The sequence below is a fragment of the Rhinolophus ferrumequinum genome, chromosome 10 (assembly GCF_004115265.2).
Source record: "Rhinolophus ferrumequinum isolate MPI-CBG mRhiFer1 chromosome 10, mRhiFer1_v1.p, whole genome shotgun sequence".
Taxonomy (NCBI): Eukaryota; Metazoa; Chordata; class Mammalia; order Chiroptera; family Rhinolophidae; genus Rhinolophus; species Rhinolophus ferrumequinum.
Genome location: NC_046293.1, coordinates 85423289 through 85449164, shown reverse-complemented (window position 1 = coordinate 85449164; position 25876 = coordinate 85423289). Strand labels below are relative to the sequence as shown.

Genomic DNA, 25876 nt, shown 5'->3' with positions numbered 1-25876 from the left:
TTTGGAGCAAAAATTAATATAATCGCCGGTCTTATTTTACTACAATGTAAGACTGGGTCTATATAATATAATAATAAACAATATAATAAATATACCAGGTCTTACATTAATTTTTGCTCCAATAAACACATTAGAGCTGATTGTCTGGCTAGATCTTATTTTCAGGGGAACAGGGTAATAACTAACGTAACAACCAGGAGCAATCCAAATGCCCGTCAGTAAGAGGATGGACAAACAAAATTGATAGGTGTAAACAGTGGAAAACTCTTGGGTTCTTCCTTTGTGAACTCATGGAATGGTATACTTAAAATTTATGCATTTCATTCTGTGTGAATTTTACCGTAAAAACAAAGATACTGTAAACAAACGAGAGATCTGTTGGAAGAAATGGTCCTTTTTCTGACTGTTACTATGTATCCATGTGATTTCTGAAACTGTAGTAGCCTCACAACCAGGAAGAGAATTAAGCCAACAGCATGTGTTGGCAGGAGGATGGAAAAGACCATCCTTCTTTTAATGATATAGAGCCAAGTTTTTGAATAAAAGTTAGAAATTAAAAAATTTAAAATTCAGAATCTTTTTATAAAATTGTGAATTATAGTATATATGGAGAAAAGTACACAAAGACTGTCTATCTGAGTGATTTACAAAGTAAACCTCCATGTAACGACGACAAAGACTGAGAAGTAGAACACTGCCAGGCTTTCGCAGGTAACACTGTCCTGGCTTTTCTATTAATTACCTCCTTTCTTTATAGTTTTACAACCTAAACTAACCTAAGCACCTATCCTCTAAATAACGATAGTTTTGCCTGTATTTAATTTTTTTTACCAACTTTATGTTTGGAATAATTTAGTATGTATTCTTTTGTGTCTAACTTCTTTCTTTTGCATGATATGTTTTGGCATTCACCAAAATGGAGTACCAGGTTTCCCCAAAAATAAGACCGGGTCCTATATTAATTTTTGCTCCAGAAGACACATGAGGGCTTATGTTCAGGGGATGTCATCCTGACAAATCATGCTAGGGCTCATTTTCTGGTTAGGTCTTATTTTCGGGGAAACACGGCATATCTGTAGCTTGTTTTCATTGTCATACTGTATAGTACTACTTCTGTTATACTGCATTTTGTTTCTTCAGTTGTTAATGGACATTTGGTTTGTTTGTAGATTTCATTTGGGAATAATACCACTATGAACAGTATTATTCCAACAAATCTCTTGGTGCACTTGTACTTATATTTCAGTATTATATCAAGTAGAGGAATTACTGAAGTCATAGTACATGCATTTCTTTGACTATAGTAGATAGTACTTATTTTTTTCCTAAGTGGATATTGTATCGTATGTGCCAGTTTACACTATAACCTGTTGCTTCCCATCATCTCCAGACTTGTTATGCTCATTCTTTTAGGTTTTCTAATTCTGATTTTAATTTTATAAAGAATTCCTACATATTAGTATGTAAAAAGACAAACAGTTCAATAGAAAAATAGGGGCAAAAGATTCAAATAGACATTTCACAAAAGAGGATATCCAAATGGCTTGAAACAAAAAGTGCTCAGGGAATTGCCTTCTGGGTATGTTTCTTTTTTACCCAGAGTTATTGAAGATATTCTCCTATATTCCAGCAACTTGGTTCCTTTGCTTTTTTTCGTATTAGTTTAACGAGAATTAATTTTAGTGTGTAGCGCAAAGTTGGGCCCCGGTTTCTTTTTTCCCACAAGGTGATCTGATTGTCCCAGCACCTTTTATTGGAGACTGTCTTTTTCTCACTATTCAGCAAAACTACCTTTGTTCTAAATGAAACGTCTTATGTGGGTGAGTGTGTTTCTGGAATGTATTTGTTCTGTTGGTCTCTTGGTCTATAATTAAGTCAGTGCCATACCATTTTATTTGCTACAGAGTTCTACACAAAGTCCTCCTAGCTTGTCCTTTAACATTGTTTCTGCCTTTGTTGGCCTTTTGTATTTCCATATAAATTTTTGAATCAACATGTTAAACTTTACACACACACACACACACACACACACCCACCCACCCCTACCTGCTTACATGTTGATTGGTATTGCATCATCTGTAGGTCAGTTGGAAAGAATTTATATCTTTAGAATGTAGTTTCTCTAATGGGTAGCCATATATTTTTCATATAATGGTTTGCACATCTTTTGCCTAGATATTTGATTTTTTTGATGCTGTGAAGACCGTTTAAACATTTTGTTGCTGGTATATAGAATGCGATTAATTTTTGTGTATTTTTCTAGCGGTGTTATTAACTTGCTTCTTCTAATGAATTCTCTGTACATTCTTTTGGATTTTCTACATGTAGCATCAGAACACCTATACATAAAGAAAGTTTTGCTTTCCTTTCCCATTCTCTTCAGTTTACCTTGTACTCCTTTGTCTTGCTGCAGACCTTCAGTACAATGCTGAATAAAACTGGTCACCGTGAGCATCCGTGTCTTTCTCACGTTCCCGAAGGAAGGCACTGAAGATTTAAAACTCAAGCATGTTGTTTGCTGTGTTCTCGTACGTACCTTTTGTCAACTTGATGTGCCTCTCGGTTTCTACTTTGCTAAGTTTCTTTTTTTTTAATTGAGGTAGAATTCATATGACATAAAATTACCTGTTTTAAAGTGTACCATTCAGGGGCAGTTAGTACATTCACAGTGTTGTACAAGGATCGCCTCTGTCTAGTGCCAACACATTGTGCTGCCCCAAAGAAACTGCGCCGTTTAAGCAGTCACTCCCTTTCCCCCTTCCCTGGCCTGGCAATTACCAGTCTGCTTTCTGTTGGGCTGGATTTACCTATTTTGGATATTTTATATAAATGGAATCAGACTTTGATGATACAAATGGTAGATGTTTTTAGTCCCACAAGTCCCCGAGCATCTGTTAGTTTTTATGTATTTTCTGTCTGTTCTATGGTGGAGTCATTTCTGTTGGTACATTTTCCAGTTCATTCATTTTTTTCTCTTTCCTCTCTATTTCTGCTGTTGAGCTCATCTACTTAGACTTTTATTTTGGTCATTGTATTTTTCAGTTCTGAAATTTCTACTTGGTTCTTCTTTACATCTTCTGTTCTTTGCTGAGACTTGTATTTCTTTGCTGTAACTTTGTCTTTTTTCCTTTATTTCAAGCTTGTTTTGTAATAGCCCTTTGAAGCATTTTTATCATGACTTCTTTAAATCTTAGAGAACTGCAACATCTCTGTCACCTCAGTGTTGGTATTTATCAGTTGTCTTTTTACATTTAATTTCAGATTTCCTCTTTCTTGGTATGACTAGTGATTTTCCATTGAAACATGCACATTTGTGGTATTATGTTATGAGACTCTGGATCCTATTTAAACCCTCTGTTTTGGCTGGCTGTTTCTGATACTGCTTTGGCAGGGTTTGAAAGGAGGAAGTGCTGTCTCACCGTGGCCGTGTGCCAGGTAGTTCCCCAGCTGGCCACTCTTGACACCCACGTAGGGGAGATCATCAGTGCTGGGGGGCGTGGAGTTGTCTCCCCAGGTCGTTTCCACTGACACCCTGAAAACATTGGCTTGTTCCTGCTGCGTGGTGGTTCCAGGCCTGACTTCCCACTAGGCCGTGTCTGACAGCACTTCACAGGGATGGGCCGTGCTTTTCCTTACTGCCTGTGGGTGGGGGTGAAATTTCAGGTTTCCCGTGTGGTTTCCACTGACATGGCTGGAGCCTGAGGCTTTCGTGTTGCTCAGCAAGGGTGAAGTCCCAACTTTTTACTCAGCCTTCTTGTATTCTATCCAGGCCGGGAACTGGGGTACCTTCTTACAAACCTGGCCTCCCCACTTGGCCTTTGCTTGTGGGGATGGGGTGGAGCCACAGTTTTTTGTGTGGTATTTGCCTGGAGTAGCTTGTTATTGTTTAATTTTTTTTTTTTTTTTTTTTTTTTTTTTTTAAATCTTGCTGGGCTTCCCTTTTCTTGTTACTTTGGTTAAAGAACAGGCCTAATTTTTTTTTTCTTTTTTTTTTGGTCTGAATCCATTGCCAGCTTCTTCAGCTCCAAATTGGGCATATATGAGGGGAAAAAGAAAACAGAGAACCTAGTTCTTATATCCTGAAGTCCTTAGTCAGTCTGCTTTCTAGTCTCCAGTTTTTAGAGTTGTGTTAGGTATGCCGTATGTAATATTCCGGACTTCTAGTCACATTACTGGGATTTATAGGGAAGTGCACCTGCTCCATCTTCCTGCAAACCGAAGTCTTTCTCCCACAAGTTTTAAGATGTGACATCAGCTTCATTTAGTTCTAGATATTATCTAATTTCTACTGTGACCTTTTCTTTGATTTATAAGTTATTTAGAAATGTATTCTTACTTTCTAAGCTTTTACCTTTTTACCTGTCACCTTCTTACCAGTTTACCTTTATGTATTGAGTTTTAGTTTGGTTGCACTATAGTCAGAAAACATTCTGTATAATTTTGGTCTTTTAAAATTTTTGAGATTTTTTTTTTTTAAGACCCAGCATGTGGTTGATATTTATAAATATTAACATGTGACTTTTAAGGAATATGTCTTCTATGTTTTATTGGATACAGTTTTCTATATAGGTCAGGCTGGTTAATTGTGTTGTTTAAATTGTTGATATTCTTACTGATTTTTTTTTCTGCTTGTTCTATTAGTTACTAGGAATAGTGGTTAAATTCCCCTATGATTGTGAATTTGTCTTTTTCCTTGTAGTTCTGACCACTTCTGCCTTACCTATTTAGTATATGTAAATTAAAATTGTCATATCTTTCTGGTGTATCTAACCTTTTATCATTACAAATGTCGCTTTTCATCTCTAGTTTTCTTGCCTTAAAATCAACTTGATCTGATATTAGTATAGTTATATATTATACATACAGTTAAATTGTGTATATTGTACAATATAGTTATATTATGTAATATAATTATAGGTACGTACTAATAATATCTCTTTTGATTAACGTTTGCATTATCTTTTCCCCTTCTTTTCTTGCAACCTTTCTGTGCCCTTATGTTTTAAAAATGTCTTGTAAGAAAGGCATATAATTGGGTTATGTTTTTTAAATTTCTTTTTTATTTAAAGCATTACTCTATATACTTTAATTACTGATATGTTAGTCTAAATCTACTGTATTACTGTTTCCATTTTCTACTTGTATTATGTTCCCTCTTACCTCCCTGCTTGCCTACTTTTGATTTTAGTTGGAGTTCTCAGGAGAAGGGTGATTCTCAAAGGAGAGGTGGAGGTGATTTTGCCCCCTAGGGTACATTTGGCAAAGTGGAGACCTTTTGTTTTTCACACCTTGGGGGAGTGGTGCAACTGACATCTAATGAGTAGAGACTAGGAATGCTGCTTAATGTCCTACAAAGTATAGGATAGCCCCCAACAGCAAAGAACTATCTGGTCTAAAGTATCAGTAATGCAGAGGTTGAGAAACCCTATTTTGAGTGTTTGAGTAATTTTAATTTTTTCATCCTTTTAGCATTCTCTAATGGTTATCCTAGAAAAGGGTTCGACAAGCTTTCATTATGAAGAGTCAGTAAGTATTTTAGATTCTTCAGGCCATGTATTCTTTCTGTCATTTATGAGGTGTGATCAACAAATACGGTGACTGCTGCTGCCGAGTGCCATCCAACGGAAAGGCAGGAATCTTCAATATGGGAAGCGGCACGTCGAACCTTTGTAACTGTGTGTGACAAGGTTCAACTTATTCGGTGCAGTCAGTTGGGTATGGGCTACAGTTGAGAGAAAGTGTGTTTTAAAGTGTGCTGTAAACCATCCTCCATCACGACAACGCTCCATGTCATAATCGCTTCTGGTATATAGCAATTTCTGTCAAATAAAGACATTATGGTGTGTCCTCATCCACCTTGTTCACCAGATCTGGCTCTTCCCCAAGTCAGAATGATTCAGGACATCGAGGCAGCCACAGCAGTACAAAAAAGACAGTCACGAAAGAGGACTTCCAGAACTGCTTCAGAAAGTGGCAAGAATGATGGGATAAGTGTGTTCGAAGCAAGAGGGAGTATTTTGAGGGGGATTAAGGGCAATGTGTATTTTACTGTAATAATTTTTATTTATTTAAACATTCACTGTATTGTTTGATCTCACCTCGTATTCTTTCTTTCCTTCTCTCCCTTTTTCCTCTCTTCCTACCTTCTATGCTTTCTTAGAGCTGTTTTAGATTTATATCAGAATCGAGCAAAAGTACAGAGGGTTAGCTCGGTGCCATATACCCCTTGCCTGATCCCCCACATACGTAGTCTCCCCCAGTGTTACCATCCCACAGCAGAGAGGTACATTTGTTAGAGATGATGAACCGACACTGATATCATTGTCACCCATAATCCATAGTTTACATTAGGGTTCACTCCTGGTGTTTTACATTCTGTGGGTTTTGACAAATGTAGTTTGGCACGTATGTTATAATTACAGTATCTTACAGAGTAGTCTCACTGCTCTAAAAAGTCTGTGCTCCGCCTATTCATCCTTTCCTGTCCCTTAACCCTTGGTAACCACTAATCTTTTTAATGTCTCCATAGTGTTGCTGTTTGCAGAATGTGGTATAGCTGGTATCCTACAGTATGTATCCTTTTTAGATTGGCTTCTTTTACTTAGTGATATGCATCTAAGGCTCCTCTGTATCTTTTCATGACTTGATAGCTCTTTTTCTTTTAGGGATGAGTCAGGGTTGGGTAGTATTCCATTGTTGTATTATCTGTTCACCTACTGAAGGACATCTTGCTTGCTTCCACGTTTTGGCAGTTATGAATAAAGCTGCTAGACACATCGGTGTGCAGGTTTTTGTGTGAATGTAAGTTTTCAGCTCATTTGGTTAAATACCAAGGAGTGCTGTTGCTGGATCATAGGTCAGAGTAACGAATTAGAGGCCTGTTGCTGTACATCCTCACCAGCAGTAAGTGGTGGCAGCCTTTGGAACTGGATCAGTTCTAACAGGTGTGGAATTGTACCTCACTGTTTTAATTTGCAATTCCCTAATGATAATACGATGTTGGACATCTTTTTATATGCTTATTGGCCATCTGTATATCTTCTTTGGTGAGATGTCTGTTAAGGGCTTTGGCCCAGTTTTTAATGGGGTTGTTTGTTTTCTTATTGTTGAGTTTGTGTTCTTTATATATTTTGGATAACAGTCTTTTATCAGATATGTCTTTTCCAAATATTTTCTCCCGTCTGTGGCTTCTCTTCTCAATCTCTTGGCAGTATCTTTCATAGAGCAGAAGTTTTTAATTTTGATGAAGTCTAACTTATCAGTTATTTCTTTCATAGATCTTTCCTTTGCTGTTGTATCTATAAAGTCATTGCCATACCCAAGGTTGTTTACATTTTCTCCTATATTATCTTCTAGGAATTTGATAGTTCTGCAGTTTACATTTAGGTGTGTGATCCATTTTGAGCTAACTTTTATGAAGGGTATAATGTCTGTGCCTAGATCTCCTTTTTTTTGCATTGCGTTATTTTTATATGTGCTCCTTTGTCAAAGATCAGTTGACTGTATTTGTGTTAATCTATTTCTGGACCCACTATTCTGTTCCATTGATCTATTTTTGTCCTTTTGCCAATATCACACTGTGTTATTTACCATTGCTTTAAAGTAATCCTTGAAGTCAGGTATTGTCAGTCCTCTGACTTTGTTCTTCAGTATTGTGTTGGCTATTGTGGGACTTTTGCCTCTCCATGTAAACTTTAGAATCTGTTTGTTGATATCCACAAAGTAACTTGTTGGGATTGTAGATGGGAAGAACTGACAAGTTGGGAAGAACTGACATCTTGGCAACATTGAGTCTTCCTATCTATGAACATAGAATATCTGTCCCCCTTTGATTTCTTTCAGTAGAGTTTTATAATTTCCATTGTAGAAATCCTGTACATGTTTTGTTAGATTTATACCTATTTCATTTTGGGGGCAGTGCTAATGTAAGTGGTATTGTGTTTTAAATTTCAAATTCCGTTTGTTCATTGTTGATGTATAGGTAAGTGATTTTTTTGTGTGTGTGTGTATTAACCTTGTATTCTGTAATCTTGCTGTAATTGCTCACTAGTTCCAGGAGATTTTTTTGTTTTGTTTTTATTGATTCTTTTGGATCTTCTACATAGACAGTCATGTCATCTGCAAACAACGACAGTTTTATTTCTTTCTTCCCTATCTGTATGCCTTTTATTTCTTTTTCTTGTCTTGCTGTATCAAGTCCTCTATCCAATATGATGTTGAAAAGGAATGGTGAGAGGGGACCTCCTTGCTTGTTCTTGATCTTAATGGGAAAGCTTTTATTTTCTCACCATTATGTATGTTAGCTGTAGTTTTTTTATAGATGTTCTTTATCAAATTGAGAAAGGTCCCCTCTATTACCTAACTTGTTGAGAGTTTTTATCATGAATGGGTGTTGGATTTTGTCAAATACCTTTTCTACATCCACTGATATGATCATGTGATTTTTCTGTTTTAGCCTGTTGATGTCGTGGATTACAGTAATTGATCTTTGAATGTTGAACCGGCCTTGCATGCCTCAAATATGAGCAACTCCTACTCGATTTGGATGTATAACTCTTTTTATACATTGTTGGATTCGATTTGCTATTGTTTTTTTTTTCCCATAGAGTTAAGGTAATTGAGTTGGGGTTTTCTCTTTTTAGCTAAAAGCCTCCTTATAGAATTAATATAAAAAATAGAAGTTCTTTCTTTGTAACCTTGACTATAGAATGGTGGAACCACTTTTGAAGGTCAGAGAAGGAATTGTGTTTTATGAGGCCTTTCTATCTTTGACATATGATACTAGATATCTATTTGGAAGACTATCATACCTAGATTTTACAAGTTATTATTGATAATTTGATTACTACTAAACTGGAGAACTGAATATGTTATATGTGCAAAATACTTAAAAACAGATATGAAATTCAGTCTGACTTTGGTAAGACTCACACAAATAGGCGGATAGTTTTTTGTGATTCTTAAATATTTCTAAAGGAGAAAATTCTGAAACAAGCTATTGGCAGATGTAACCCAGTGGCTCATAACTTAAGTCTGAGGCAAGAAGTTCTTTCCAGTATCTAATCTAACTATTGTGTTTAAGCCCATTCATATCCAATCATCACAGAAGTAGAGAACAGTTAGTGATTATAGTTCGTGCCATAGTATTTTTATCGTTGTAGATTCATAAACCCAGACAAAAGCTGTATGAACAAAGGCATGATGTGTGTATTTGTTCAGGGGATAACTGGAGTAGGATATTTTTGGTAAATGGTAGGAAATGAGACTAAACAAGGTAGAAGGGGGCTGATTGTGTAGGGCCTTAAACTACTGGAGCGTTTTGACTTTGTCTCATATATAGGAAGTTTAGAGTAAGAGTGAGAAGTCAAAACAAAATTTTTGAATATTAATCTGGCAGTGCTTTGTGGGGTAGACCAGAGAGAAAATATTGGAAGCAGGGATGACAAAAAGCTCTACTGATGAAGTCGTTATAAAGTGATAAGAGCCTGGCTTTTTGTGGTTAATTGGGAATGGAGAGAATGGAATGCATTTGAAAGAAGAGTATTTGGTGTTTGTATATGGGATGTTGAGAGAGAACACGGGGAGGGTTTTGAGTGTTAAGTGTGAATGAAGGGTAGCATAACAGTATCAATACCGGAAGCTGGAAAATCAGGTTAAAAATAGATTGAAAGCAAGGATGATGAATTTGGTTTAACACAACTTGGATATCATCTGAAAAATTTTTTGTAATTATTTAAAAGAAAATTTAACAAAATGATTAAAGTACAAGGAGGAAGTTGTCCTATGGAGGAGTCCCCCCATTATTTCTCCAGAAGTTACTATTATTATCAACTTGGTGTATATTATTTGACTATATGTAAGTATGTATGTGTGTTTATCTGTCATTTATAATCTTCATCTTTCTGGGGAGGCAGTTGGGAAAGATTTAACTTATCCTATTCAATGCATAGTATAAATGTACCTTTATTTATGGAAGTTTAGGTTATTTCTGATTCTTCTTTTTTTAAATTAAAGACAGTGTTGCAGAGGAAATTCTAATATAATTATTTTTGGGTATTCATCCAACTATTTTCATGAATAAATTGGGCCAGTGGTTAAGCAGATTTATCATTTTGATACAGGTAACTTTCCAGGAAGGTTAGTATTAATTCTTGGGGGTGTGTGTGCAGATTGACAATGTTATTTTTTGTGTGTGTATATTAAAGGAAGTGTATCATGTATTTTGTGTACCTATTGGCGATGTGTGATAGGGATTCTAGCTTTGTTAGTCCCTAAAATTAACATATAAGAAGGTGATGAAACGGTAAATATCCTCTTGGAACAGGAGAAATCCTTCTGGTTTGGGAAAATACAAGGTGGCAATACATACAAGGTGTGATCACAAAATAAGGTGACTGTTGCTGCTGAGTGCCATCCAACAGAAAGGCAAAGATCTTCAATATGGGAAGTGGCGCATTGACACTTAATAACAGTGTGTGACAAGTTTCAACTTGTTCGGTGCTGTCTGTCAAGTATGAGCTACAGTTGAGAGAAGGTGTGTTTTATAGTGTGCCGTAAATCATCCTCCATCATGACAATGCTCTGTGTCACCCATTGCTTCTGGTACAGTAATTTCTGTCAAATAAGAACATGGTGTGTCCTCATCTACTTTATTCGCCGGATCTGGCACCATGTGACTTCCGGCTCTTCCCCAAAGTCAAAATGATTCAGGACATCGAGGCAGCCACAACAGCACAACTAAAGACAGTCACGAAAGAGGACTTCCAGAACTGCTTCAGAAAGTGGCAAGAATGATGGGATAAGTGTGTTAGAAGTGAGGGGGAGTGTTTTGAGGGGGAATAATGGCAGTGTGTCTTTTACTGTAATATTTTTTAAAATTTAAACATTTACCATATTTTTTATCACACCTTATAGAATTGGACATGAAGTAATGGTGGTGGTGATTAAGAAAGGAATATGCTGAAATTAGTGACGTTCTGAAAAAGTATTTCCAGTAGATTTCATAATAGGGAAGGAGATAAATCATTTTAGCTTTATTTTACAAAAATGTTTAGGTCTTAGTGAATTTTATTTCCATGGGGACTTGACTCCCATTTTAAAGTAGGAGTCAGTGAGAATATTTATTTTACTGTTAATTCAACTGCAATAAAAAAGAAGAAAAAATGTTCATTTTAGCTTGGAAATCTTTCTTTCCCTAGTAGTGGAAATAAAGGGTAGCTTTGGATTTTTCTAAGGTAGTTTAAGCTTTTAGCTAATTAAAATTAAACCCTATAATGCCTTGTAATTGTATTATTAGAAACTATGAGATAGGTTTATTGTATGTTTTTATCTCTTAAAAATTAATTTGGATCAAAGAGCAGAATCAAAATTCCATGTCAATTTCATGATCCAGTTCATTAATTCTGTGGCAAATACATACTCTTGACAGAATGATGTTGTGGCAGCTGCTACAAACAGTGCACTCTGCGTCTGCACAGATTGAGTCCTGTGCACAGTTAGCATAATAGTAAGGTAGAAAGCATCCTTGGAGGCCTTTTTCTCCCTCTATTAAAATACAATTTTACAGAAAACCAAAGTAATCCCAATTTTAGTTTAAAAATCTTCTAATGTAATATGCAGACATCACATTAATTTATCAGAAGTGATATATTTCAAGTAAGACTAATTTAAGTAAATAAGCTAAAGACCCTTTCTTGTCGTAAGAAAAGGTAAGTCATGATAACCCATGACTGAGACAGAAGCTTTTAAGGAAAAAAATATGTGAGAATAATAGTTTTGAAAAAGATTAATGAAGTTAAAGGGGACACAATTACTTTGATTAAAATATTTGTGTTTAATTATTTACACTAAGAACACAGTGTCATCATTTTTTTGTACTTTCAAATATAGGTAAGCATTTTATTTTTTTAAATTAAATGTATTGGGGTGACAATTGTTAGTAAAATTACATCGGTTTCAAGTGTACAATTCTATAATACATCATTTATGTATCACATTGTGTGATCATTTTTTACTTTTTGATACAACAAACATTTAGTTACTTCCGTAATCCTGGGTCAGTGCTTTTGGGGATAGCTGATGTGATTTAGTTTCCTGTTCTTAGCACAGTGCATACGTAACATGTAGGATGTGGTCTATATTTATTCATTGACGAATTTCTCATCTGAGTCTACACCCTGAGTGCAGTTCACCTTGTGTCAAATAAAAGAGCTGGTGTAGCATTAATCACAGACATAGTTACTTGCTGAAGGTCATCTTTATGAAGACTATGATTCTCCCCAGCCATTTACCAAGTTCCGAATGGCTTTTCCCTTGATTTTGGGGTATGGATTTTGTACCAAGATCCACGAAGTTTACCCCAATTGCTTCCGGAAACATCTGGGGTTTGTGAATACAGGAGTACGTAAACTGGAAAAGTCAGTACTTCTAATTAGGTTAATACTTAAAGATGTGACTTGGTGGTCACGGAAATTGGACGTAAAGAAATCTTGTTAAGGTATGATTCAGCTTTATTCTTGCATTTTGTTTTTTGAACAGTTGAAAATCTGAAAATTGGATTTTATTATAGAAATGATAAGGAGAATAATAAGAAGTGATAAAACATATATAACACTTGAGGAAGTTCACTGATTGTTAATTAAGTGTATTTCTCTGTGCAGGTATAAACTGGTCTCCCAAGATTCTGTCCTAGCAAGAAGGAAGTGGAAAATACCCTTGGAAAAAAAATTGAGGCAATAAGAAGGCCAGAATTTATTTTTACATGGTTGTCAGCTCACTTTCCAATATGGACGCTTTTCCCACCAGTTTTCCTTCTGGTGGAGACAGTGGGATGACAGGTTCTCACTCTGAGTTCCAAAATATGTTAATTGATGAAAGGTTACGATGTGCCCATCATAAAACGAATTATCAGACTCTGAAAGTTGAACACACAAGGTAAATTACTTACATTTGGAGGTGAGGGGCTTGATTAAAAACTTTTTTTGAATGTTTGCTCTGGAATATACAGTACTATTTTGTTATTTCTCAGTATATACATTTAAAACTTTTACTACAGTAATTTTTTGCTTTAAAATTCTTTTTTTTTAAAAAACTAAGCATGATATCAAGTAGGTTATGAATTTATAAGAGTCTTGTTTTGAAAGTAGCAAGACATATAAAATTAAATGTATCTGGGTGGCTAAATTTGTTTTTTCCCCTCAAAGTAAAATTGTATTCCGAAACTACAGTGTTAATAATTAGATGAAACTCTAAAGAAAAGATATTTGCAGTTTTAATGGAATATATGATTTTGGTCTTATTCTGCAGTGTTGGTTGACTACGTGAAGAAATGAAATTAGAAAGCAAAAGGTATACTTAAAATTGAATTCTTCTAATTTTAAAAATTAGGTTGCAAGATGAGTACATAAAGTCACAGAACGAACTCAAGCGCCTGTTGAATGAAAAGCAAACTAACCAGGAAAAACTGCAGCTGCTGCTTCAAGAGCTAAGAGAGGAATTAGTAGAGAAAACTAGAGACTTAGAAGAAATGAAGCTGCAGGTAAGAAAATATACTTGAGTTAATATAAAAATAGTCAGATGTTTAGTGGAAGTAAGTAATTTTGGTAAATTTGGTAAATTCTCTCTATATTCTTAATAAGTATTTTGCTATATCTCCAGCTGGTATAATTTAATTCTCTTTCTTATATTCTAGGATGTTCGCTACCATCTAGGGTTTAGCCACGATACTGTTATTTTATGTAGACTTACATTCTCTTACCTATTCTGATTTAAATAATATTTCACTGTTCAGAATAATTGAGAGAAAGTCCAGTTTGAATTGATAAAAATTCAGAATTAAAGAATATTTTTTAAAGAAAGATTGACTGTTTTTCTTTTAAGTATAGTAACGGAAATTAAGCTAAAAAAGACTGATAGTTGTTTTTAAGGCGCTTCTTAAAAGACACTGTACAAATAACACATGCACGTAATTTATGTTTACAGTATAAGATAAACGGAGTCTCTAAAGCAAAAGATCATTGGTAACTTACGTACCGACCACAGTTTCTTTAGCTAATTTTCACAGTTTTTAATTTTCCCAGGAAGTAGAGCAAAGCTAAACTTCAGCACCAAACTAACTATAAATTTCAAATTAGCAGTGATATTTTCCTATATTCGTTTAATCTCCAAATAGTACCAGCTGTGTATTTTTGCTTATCTAGTGTTTGGTACAAATAATAAGGCATTATTACAAGCAGAGTTATAAGTTGGTAAAGTAAAAAGCCATCTTTCGAGTGATCTAGTATGGCACATCACCCATCTCCTGGATTCCTTGGAGAGCAGTGTTGGAAGAAGTTTGTCTTTCAGTATCTCCTTGAAATCGTCCATTGTTGGGAACACTACCCCTAAGCTTGGGTTGGAGCCTCCTCTGTGCTTACTGCTTCCTTCCGAGGAATGTTTAAGACATTTAAACAAAAAATAAAAACTGCAGAGGGAAATGCAGTTTAAGCCTTTAGAATTGCATTCATTTGTTTTGCAAAACTTGAGAAGCCTGTTTGAATGGAATCTGTGAGCACTGAACCCAAGGTATTGAAAGTATTCTTCAGGCCTTGCAAATGTAATTACTCTGTTTCTTGAGAGTAGCAACTCTACAGGTTTGTTTGTACCAAGCACACAGGAACAGTAAGCTTAAGAAGACTTGGAGTGGCTATATTAATATCAGGTAAAATAGACTTCAAGACAGAGTATCACTAAAGATAAAAAGGACATTTTGATGACAACAAAAAGGGTCAGTTTACCAGGAAGATGATGACCTTCAACAAATAGCTATGTTTCTATGCCTTAGTTTTCTCTTACGTTAAAGGGGATAAAAGTTGTTATTTAATAGGGGTTGTTGGGATGACCAATGAGGTAACTTATATTTTTAGTACATCATGTGGCACATAGAAGGTACTCATAAATGATGGCTATTTTTTATTCTATTTGAATGCAGGCCCCAGGAAGGCAGGAACTTCTTTTCAGTGTGTCTCCGGTGCTCAAGACAGTGCCTAGAATATATTTGTGGAATGAATGACACAAATAAATAGAATAAGTGAATGAGAATTGTTCTGTTCATACTATATAATGTTGCACTTCTTGTTTCATACGTACCTAGAGCCTCAGTGTCTTAGAGTTGATAATCATCTAGTTCTCTTTCATATCTGTTACGAGTTGAATTGTGTCCCCCAAAAAGATATGTTGAAGTTCTTACAGTAATTCAGAATGTGATCTTCGTTTGGAAATAGGGTCTTTGCAGACATAATTAGTTAAGACGAGGCCACACTGAAGTATGGTGAGCCCTTAGTCCAATATAACTGGTTCCTTTTAAGAAGAGCAGAAGAGACACACAGACAAACACACGGGTGGGGGACTGGGAGAACGTCCTGTGGTGACAAGCAGAGATTGAAGTGCTGCAGCTGCCAAGGAATGCCGAGGCTCGCCAGCCACCACCAGTGGCTTGGACGAAGGCAAGGAAGGACTCACCCTACAGTCTTCACAGGGAGCATGGCCCTGCTGACACCTTGATTTTGGACTTTTAGCCTCCAGAACTGAGACAATAAATTTCTGTTGTTGTAAACCACCTTGGTTGTGCTGTTTTGTTATGGCAGCTCTAGGAAAGTAATAACTATGCAAAGAACAGTTCCTTTTTGGAGCACCTGTGACACCCAGGTCTACCTTCTCTGCTTCAGAGCTGCCATGCAGGAGAACCCGGAGAACTTTTAAAGTGATCCATCTCCTTCTATGAACTGCAGCAGTGAAATCGTCCTCCCTGTGGTCTCCCTGTTGGTTTCTTGTATTGTTGTTTGGATCTATACAAAATAACTTTGTTACATTTCTCCACATGATAATTTCCGAAATGTTTGCTGAAAAAATCTGGTCAATTTCTGTTTTTCAAGATAAACATGCCTGGTTTCTATGTGATATATATCTGGCAAAAATTAACTAAAGAAACATCTATGCATATCCATACATATATTGAAGCACTTGAGCTATTTGCTCTAATGGATGTTTGCAATTTGTACAAATTGTAGCTAAGTTCAGTAGATTCAACAGAGTAAGATCAGCAAGAAATATTTCAGTGAAGGTTTCTGAAAGATGATCATTTAAAAAATATACATGTATTATCTTGTCTACCTGCAAAATACCTTTTCTGAGTTGAGATTTAATATTCCTTTGGCTTTTATAGAAAAACGATGTAAAAGACATTCATTTGAAGAATAATTCTGGGTCACATGTACTTGTAGTGAATGAGAATAATAATAGTGCCTGGCTCAGACATGACTGTAAAGATGAAAATGAGACACATAGAAAGTGTTAGTATAGTGCTTTGATGTGGTAAATGGTTAGAACATGTTAGCTATTATTGTTATTATGTTAGCAAAACCTTTTTAAAAATATATGGGAGTCATTTGAAACATTTCTGATAAAAATTTAAAAAAATTAGTTTTCCAAAAATTTTCTTTGTGCCAGGCAATGAAAACTGTATAACCCAGTATGTTTACTATTTCATTTAGCTGTTAGAAAGCTCAGAGCAAAATTTATTACTCAGGTTCAGTCATTAATTTGTTAAGACTATCTGGCACAGCAACATTTGCCCTCTTAAATTAAAACATTAAAACATTCTTTGAAAAATATTGGTCTATTTTATATTAATATGACAAGTGTTGGAGTGTTAAAGATTTTTTTTTGTAGATTTAATATAGGTAGTGACAGACAGCCTGTTAGATGATAAAGCGTTCTTGTAAGTTTCTTTTGAGACATGTAGTGGCAGTATTCCATTAGAAGTCTAAGACACAGCATAATTTCCTCCTAAAATGGCATGGGGAAAATCCTCTAATTCTGTCTATGCCTCTGATGTATGTGTGCTTTGAAAGAGAGGGGTAAGGAGGGAAAATAGGGTTTTCTTTTTTATATGTGTGCTTGTTTTTAATAAGATTTTTAGACAATAAAAAATCTAATGGAGATCCTTTTTTTAGAGACCTTATAGATCATAGGATTCCCTTGTAGTTACCAATTTCAGCATTCTTTGTTCCTTTTGTATAGATCCTAGGTCCATCTGTCTTAAGGACATTCATTATTAACATAGAGCAGATCTACTAGTGAGAAATTTTTTTGAGGTCTTATATATCTAAAAAAAAGTTTTTTAAAGATATTTTTGCTGAATATTGAATCTACCTGGATAGTACCCCCCCTCCCCCCATACTTTAAAGATGTTGTTCTACTGTCTTCTCACTTACGGTGTTTCATATAAAAATTTGCTGTCATCCTTAACTTTGTTCTGTGTATGCAGTGTCTTTTTTTTCCCCCCTTGGCTGCTCTTAAGATTTTCTCTTTATTGCTGATTTTGAGCAATTTGATTGTCATGCCTCTGCACTTTCCTTCATGTTTCTGATGCTTGGGATTAATTGGACTTCTTGGGTCTGTGGGTTTATAGTTTTATCAAATTTAGAAAATTTTTTGGCATCTCAAAAGTTTTCTTTTTTTTTTGCCTCCTCTTTCATCTCCTCTGGGGACTCCAATGTTAGGCCAATTAAAATTCTCCTGTAGCCTACTGGTATTCTGTTTATTTTAAATCTTTTTTGTCTCTTTGTTTCATTTTGGATAGTTTCATGTCTTCAAGTTTGCTGATCTTTTTTCCTGCAGTGTCTCATCTGCCATTAAGTCCATGAAGTGTATTTTTCATCTCAGAAGTTGTAGTTTTTAATCTTCAAGTCTAGTTTTGTTCTTTTTCATATCTTCCTTATCTTAACGTGTTCATTCTTTTATCTAGCCTTTTAAGCATATAGAATTCAGTTATAATAACTAGCTCAATGTCTTTGCTAATTCCAGCATTTTCTGGGTTGATTTTGGTTGGTTGATTTTCTTTTCCTATTTATTGTGGGTAGTATTTTCCTGCTTGTTTAATGCTTGGTAAGTTTTTATTGGATGCTAGACATTGTAAATTTTACTTTTCTGAGTGCTGGATATTTTGTGTTCTGATAAATATTCTCCTTGGGTCTTGCTAAATGGGAGCAGAGTAGTATTTAGTGTAGTGCTAATTATTTCTCGCTGCTGGGACCCTTCTGAGTACTCTACCAATTTCTCTGTGAAATGAGGTTTTTCAGTCTGGCTTTTGGGAAAATGAAATGTTCTTAACTGTGTATAACTCTGGGTAGTCATGCCTCTAATCCTTTCAGATAGTTCTTTTCCTGGCCTTAGCTATTTTCCTTACATGCATGAGAAGATGGTCAGTACTCTACTAAATGAATCAGGAGGGACCTTTCGCAGATCTTCATAATTTTCTTTCTATGCCACACTCCTCATATTACCCTGTCTTGTGACTCTAGCCACACTAGTCTCCCTGGATTCTCAGTTCCATGATGGACTTTCCTCATGTCAGGGAGACTTCATTATGTCCAGTGTCTTGAAAATTGTTGTTTGATTTTATCCATTCTTTTATTTGTTTCAGGCAAAAGAGTAAATCTAGTCTCTATTATTCCATATCTTGGAAGTGGAAGCACTTTTATTTTAAATTAACTTTTGATTATGGAAATCTCAAGTACAAAAGATCTTTGAATAATGCCATTTCATAATGTCATTTTATTCTAACGTTGATGAGAAAAATAGTCAATTCTTGGTTGGGGCCATTGTTTGCGTGGAGTTTGAAGCTTCTCTCCATGTCTGTGTGGGTTTTCTCTGAGTACTCTGATGTCCTCCCGCATCCCAAGATGTATGTACCTGTGAGGTTAATTGGTGTGTCTAAATGGTCTCAGTCTGAGTGAGTGTGGGTGTGTGTGTGAGTGTGCCCTGCAATGGAAGAGCGTCCTGTCCGGGGGGGGTTTCTACCTTGCGCCCTGAGCTGCTGGGAGAAGCGTCAGTCATCTGCAACCCTGACCTGGAATAAGTGGGTTGGGAAATCATTATCGTACTTGTTTTTATACATCTTTCTGAAATGTATGTATAGCTCACATTTATTTCAATGTTTAATATTAGACGTGTTTTGGGTTTTTGTTTAGAAGTTTGATGATGTTTTTGTGACCAGAAATATGCCATAGGAACTTAACTTTTGTTTATATCAATTAGCCTATGGTGAAATTGGTTTTGTTATAAGTCTTTTAGCCACAGTTTCTGAGAACCTACTGAAGACATTATGTGATAATTGACTATAGAGTTTATGTGGTGTGATCCCCATACTCATCACCCAGCATCAATAATTACCATCTCTGAGCCGGTCTTGCTTTATCTTCTAAACTCTTCCCCCACCCCACATCCCACACACACCCTATCCCACCCCCAGCTCTCTCCCTCAGCCCCTCTGGATTATTTTGAAGCAAATCATCTTTCAACCCGAAGTATTTGATTGTATGTGAAGCCGAGGAATTAAGACCCACCCCCTCAGAAAATATCATTAATTTTTTAAAAATGGGGTTGTATGCTACTTTGGATTAGCAGCCACAAGAAGGAAGTCGTGTAGCACCCCGTTAACCATTATAGAAATTGCTTAGCCTGGGGCCTATTAGACTGCGGGGGGGGGGGGGGGGATGGAGGGGGGGTAGCGGGGGGAGGGGGATAAGTAGCCAAGAGAGCATAAATGATAGTAGCACCCAATGAGTAAGAGTCACAGGATGTATAGTTTCTACCCCTGCACGTAGGATAACTTAGTAACATGCATTGTTGAGACATTTCCAGCCCACAAAGTGAATGACAAACTGAAACCAACGATCCTGATTTAATATGTAATTTGATTTAATACATATTTTCTATTCAGTGCCTTAGCTCCTTCCCTTAGCAGTCACTAACCCCCTGAGGCAGCCAGAAACCATGGCCACGCCTTGACTAAGAGTCACAGGTATGGGTTTCTGTTAAGCTAAAGATAACATCATGGCCTGAGTTGTGTTTCAGCTCCTGAAATGACCCCTGGCCACATCCTCAGGAAACCAGACTGAGGGACACCAAAGACGACCTCAAGACCTCAGACAGTGATTTACTGCCTTTACCTCACTGTTGACCAATCAGCAAGACCCGTGACTCCAAACCCCTACTCTTGGTGACTTGTGATTTTTGCTCTATAAAGCCCCTTGTCTGGAAACCATCAAGGCATTCGGGCCTTTGATCATTAGCTTCCTGTTCTCCTGGGTGGTGCCATTCATAATAAAATAGCCAGTCTTTCTCCACTGCAATTCTTGGTGTTTAGTGTTTGGCTCTGCTAGCACTGGGTGGACGAACTCCCTCTGTTTGGTAACATTTATCTCTATTATATACAAGGCAATCCCTACTTAAAAGCATTACCACAATAGCATTATCAGACCTAAAAGTACTTAAGGAATATTATTTCTTAATAGTGTATCTTTGTTGAGATTTCCCTCAGTTTTAGTTGCTTATTTTTAAAGTGGGTTTGTTTGAAACAGGACCCAAATAAGGTTTGCCTATTGATCTTTTCCTTTTAATTACCACCTCTCCTCAGTTTGGACTCTTGATGCTATCTATCATCCAGACTCTTAACATCATAAAACCAGATTTTACCAAGAGCTTTCTGTCTCGTTTCTCTAGCCCCATTCATTCACTGCCTTTCCTTCCACAGCCACCAGTTCTCTCCCAGCAAAGCTTTTGATCCATCTTGCTTCTTCCTACAATATATATGATAGTGCCATTTTTAAGCTTAAAAACCTTCAATGAATAAGCAAAGTACAAAGAAATGTGTATAGTATGCTTTTCTTTATGTAAAAATTAAAAGATATATATATATATATATATATACACATGCTTATGTATCTATAGATTGTGTTAAGAAGGATGCATAGGAAATTAACAGTTGTAGCTCTGAGAGGGAAAGTGGATGACTGAAGTGAGAAGAGGATTTAGTTTTTTAGTATTTTATTTTGTTTGAATTGTTTTCTTTATGCAAGTATATTTATTCATTTTAAGTAAAAACTTTTAAAGAAGTAAATACTGTTGAATACTGAGTCAATTATAAGAATTTGAACCTGGTATACCGGAACCTTCCACTTTGTGGCACCCACCTCTTTCCCATTTGTTTCCAGCCAGGGTGCAGCTCTCCTAGTTGGCATTTGGTTGTTACAGTATCTACAGATTGCTATCAGCATTAATGCACAGGGACCCCAGATTCTAAATGTCTTCTATTGCTTAGTGTGGCCCTTTAGCTCACTTTTAAGCATCATTTTTCTCCAGGGAATTTAAAATTTTATCCATTATTTGGTTTTGGGTTCTACCTAAGTTTTAGTTTGCTCATTCCTCTGATGTGCCATTCTTTCTATCCTAACTATCTTTTCTATTTGTCTTTAGCTGTCTGGTAAGCCTATATTTCCCATTTTTAAGTTATTTGTATGTATAAGTTCCTTTTCACGTGAGAGTTTGAGCTTCTTATGGGGAAAGATATGCTTCCTGTGAATTTCTGTAATCTTTAGAAAGTCAGACTTTTTATGCTTCAGTTTCTTTACGAAGGGGATGATAATGTAGCTACATTGTGGATTGTTGCAGGGATTAAAGAAGTTAATGCATGTAAGGTACTTAGAACGGCGTGTTATGCCAATAATAGTATGTTGCACAATGCTTTATATATAGTAGACATTGATTCAGTAAAATGTTTGGAATATTTAGAGTATAGATGAATAAATGAATGAATTAAACCTTTTTCTTAGTGTTTAGAAATTAATATTAATTCAAGCTAGGATTTCTTACAACCAGTATTTCTTCATTTGAAAAATAATAATTGAGTGGTTCCTGTGTGTCAGGCAGTAGTTTGAGGTGTTGGGGAACACTTTGGTAAATAAAGACTGTGCCCTTCAGCTTACTATAAAATATTTAATTACTCCTTGAAAGATGAGTTTTATGAGATAGTATAACAGGAAGGAGCCTAAATTAGTTTTGGTGATCAGAGTAATTATCAGCTTTTTCTGATTGAAAATAAGTCTTTGAGTTCTTTATGGTATACCAAATTATTACCCCTTTATTTTGCTTGCTTTAGATAATAGGCTAACAGCCATTGTATCCAACATGATACTTAGCTGCCAATGTACTTATTCCTAACAGTAACAATAATTAGTGACTGTCTTTACCTCACGTTAATGGAATTTTTGTCATTTCTGAAGAGAGCCTAAAATCGATATTCTTAAAGTATTGTTTCAAAAGATGCTTCTATGTATATAATGATTACTGTTAACTTTGATATATTGTGAAATTTCTATGAATTACATTTCATTTCATAAATAGAAAGGCTTTGAAATTTTGCAAATTCTTGTTTTAATATTTGTGATTAAATATTTAGAATTGTTTGTGTTTCTCTACATATTAGGTATTAACTCCACAAAAGTTGGAATTATTGAAAGCCCAAATACAACAAGAATTAGAAACTCCAATGAGAGAGCGTTTCAGGAATCTGGATGAAGTAAGTAATTTATGCAGAACGAACAATGCATTTATCTTCACGTGGAAAGCTTGATGGAAAGCATCGTTCCCCTCCCCAAAGGCCTGCAGTAGCTCCCCTTCTTACTCAGGCAGCCTTTGGGGCTGCCCAGGATCAGACTGCAGGATCCCTCTGACTTCCTTTTCTCCAACCACACTGGCCTCCTTGATCTTTGTTTGGCTCCCCAGAAATGCTGTATTCAGGAGTCTGCTCTAGCTGTTGCTTTTGCCTTGATATGTTGCTTCTCCAGATATATCTTGGCCAACTTCTTTATTTCTTTTAAGTGTTTGCTGAAATGTCACCTCAACGAGGCCTACTTAGTCCAACCCCTGCCCCCATTAATGTTGCAACCTGCCTTTTCCGTCACTCCTTAGATTAGACCTTTGGATCCCCATTTAGCCTGCTTTGCTTTTTATTTTTCTCTAGTACTTCCTAACTTCTGATATGCTATTTAATATATACTGTGCTTTATTTTTTATAATCTCTTTTACCATCTCTAGGAATATAAGTTGCATGAGAGGAGAAGCCTTATCTGTTTTGTTCACTGTTATATTCCAAGTTCCTAGAACAGTTCCTAGCATACAATAGGTGCTCAGTATTTGTTGAACGAAAGAATGAATTTCATGTAACCCTCAGAAAAGTAAAAATCTGTTACAGTTTTCCTTCAGATTGTGAGCAGTTTCCTCATATGAAATCTTGGTATAATATGACTAAATGTTTAATAAAGGGGACAGGAAAAGATGACAGACATGAAGTATATTAGGTACTATATTAGACATTTTGTGTGTATTATTTAACAAATATTCTGGGCCTTGACCATCCATACAAATAAGTATTGTTTACTTCAAAATGGACCCCTCTGGAAAGCTATAGTCTAGTGATGCTGCCTTTGCACAAAATAGTTGTGGATCTTGTTTTATAAATGGCTTACTGGCGTGGTAAAGTCATCTTTTGAATGTCCTCCTGATGGATAACCAAAGCATTTTGATTCGGGAGTAGATTTTATTTGGGGATGTAATCAAAATCACTTAGACCTAAGTAAGGTAGGTGATCAAGTGAAGTAAAAGCGTTTTTTGAAATATCAAAACAAAGTATGTCTCTAATAAAATCACAAAACCTATTTTCTTTGTGAGTAAACTGGCTTAGAAGAGAAATATTTCAGCTGAAGTTTTACAGGTTCCTGAGTATTTTAGAGGTCTTCTTTGTTACCTCATTTTCTGATATATGTTGAAATAGAGTGTCCTCTATTTTTCTGCTCTTTTGTCTAAGTTCTCACTGAGATTCAGAATGCCCAGCAACTTTCGTTGGGTGGAGAAGCAGACTTGGAGCATGCCAGGGAATATACTTTATCTACTTTGAATTCATCCTGTCTGAATTTTAGGGGGGAATTTTTTATTTTGTCATAAAATTAATTTTTAATCTGTATTTTGAAAGGTGTGCTACATTCTTAAATATTGTTTTTTTAAGTCCAGAGGTCAAAACTTTTGACCTTGTCAACATTTTTATTATTATGAGAATCAGTGAGGAAATACGGTTGATTGAATGGTAATTGGCTTTATTGGTAATTTCTCAGGAATGTACTAATTTTGTGTGTAGGATATTTGTTATGAGAACTTTTCCAAGGTTTATTTATACTTCTGTTAAGCTTATTTTTTACTTTTAGAATTGCTCTGAATATAATGTAACTTAAAATTATTTATATTTGCAAAAGTGATTTTTGGAGTGAATACAAATTTCATTTATAAATTTGTGATAAATTGTTGTCTCCTTATAATTTAGGAAGTTGAAAAGTATAGAGCTGAATATAATAAGCTTCGCTATGAACATACATTTCTCAAATCAGAATTTGAACACCAGAAAGAAGAATTTGCACGTATGTTAGAAGAAGAAAAAATAAAATATAAATCAGAGGTGAGTGATTGATTTTGCTAGTTTAGTTGTTATCCTTTTCTAGTCAATAAAATTTTATGATTATATATTTTTGTAAATCTCAAGTTAGAGTTGATTGCATAATTTTTTTTTAATGTGAATTATTTGTCATGATTTTCATCTGCTCTCTAGCAACATTTTTCTTGTGAATGTTCTTATTTTGACTATTAGATTTTTCTGTTCTTTTCCTCCTTTCTTTTGCCCCAATCAGTGGCAATAGTAAGTCTCTTTTCTCCCATGGCCACAGAGAAAGACTTCTCTTTGCAAATACTCGAATAGTTTATCCGTATGATTCTTTGTTTAGCACTGTCCCCCTCTCCTCCTTGGGACTCTGTCACCCATGCACCTTGTTTCCCGATATAAACAAGGGATTTCTACCTTAGGGTGTGCCCTTCACCTTCAAGGTGTGTACTTTGTTCTGTGACGTGTGCAACCGCAACGTCCTCTCTGCTGCCTGTGGTGTGCACTCCTGCTCTGTCTCTCCTGCTGGTGGCAGCCTCTCAACTCATTTTGTAGTTTGTCTCCTAATATTCCCAAAAATGGGGTTTGTGTTGCTCATTCTTTATGTTGCTCTTAGATGATTTTTCAGGATGGAAAGAGAAATGCCAATTTTATCCTGCTGTATTGAAATAAGAAATCTAATGCTAGTTGAATTTGTAAAAATATGTTTGTCTGTAGTTAGGTGAAACGTGTTATGTACAAGCACATCTGCATTATACATTTATTGCATTGTCTTTATTTGGAATCAAGAGTTAAAATATACTCACTTTCCTTTGCCAGTAACTAATTGGATCAAACAATTTATTCTTAGAAGTGAACAAACTGTTCCATGATTGTTTGATATGTAAGAAGTTATATGAACTTTGGATCATTTGAGCTCATTAATAATACAGTATGAGAAAACTATAAATATTTATAATAGTCTTTTGCATTTAAAAAATTCTTTACAGCTTTAAATGCTTTATTCACATATGATCTCACTTTTCTGATAGTAGTGTCTCAATTTTAAATGAAGACACTGAAGCACAAGATAAGTGCATTGCTCTAAGTCCCAAAGAAAGTCAGCAGCCAAGTTAACAGCAGAACTCAGGCACCCCAACTTGCAGTGCAGAGTTGTAAGTTTGAAATTACCCATGATTTGAAATTGCCATGCCAGTTAAAAGCCATCCCACAACCGTAGTTTTGTCAAGAGATTAATTGATCTATACTGTGAGTGATGATGAAAGGGTTTGAATCTGTAATTATGACACTTAAAGGAACTGCGTATAAAAATTTTCTTGTGGAAAATAGGAATAATAAAGATTTCCAGTCTAAAACGTAGATTTAGTATATTGAAGAGTCTATGCTGAGGTTAAGGGTAGTAGTGCTTTATTTTATACTTTGCTTTTAAAATCTAAAGATGATTAGTTTAGATTTAGTTTACCTGGTAATGATTATTTGTATTCTCCAGTTTTTTAGTTTTATTGTTGTTTTAAAGAATGAAACCTGTATCTGAAATCTGATGACTAATCTACTTTTTACCCAAGAAAA

General features: G+C 35.6%; 1 protein-coding gene across 2 annotated transcripts in view; it reads left to right on the top strand.

Annotated features, from left to right (window-relative positions):
* CEP83 (centrosomal protein 83) overlaps nt 1-25876 on the top strand; it is a 113305-nt gene that overhangs the window by 24517 nt on the left and 62912 nt on the right. Inside the window, exons 2-6 of one of the 2 annotated variants that reach the window (XM_033118246.1) lie at nt 2414-2528; nt 12660-12933; nt 13387-13537; nt 22307-22399; nt 24197-24328. In XM_033118246.1, the coding sequence (XP_032974137.1) occupies nt 12761-12933; nt 13387-13537; nt 22307-22399; nt 24197-24328 (549 nt within the window). In that variant the 5' untranslated portion in view covers nt 2414-2528; nt 12660-12760. The remainder of the gene's footprint in view (nt 1-2413; nt 2529-12659; nt 12934-13386; nt 13538-22306; nt 22400-24196; nt 24329-25876) is intronic. The other variant, XM_033118247.1, reaches the window with a different exon arrangement.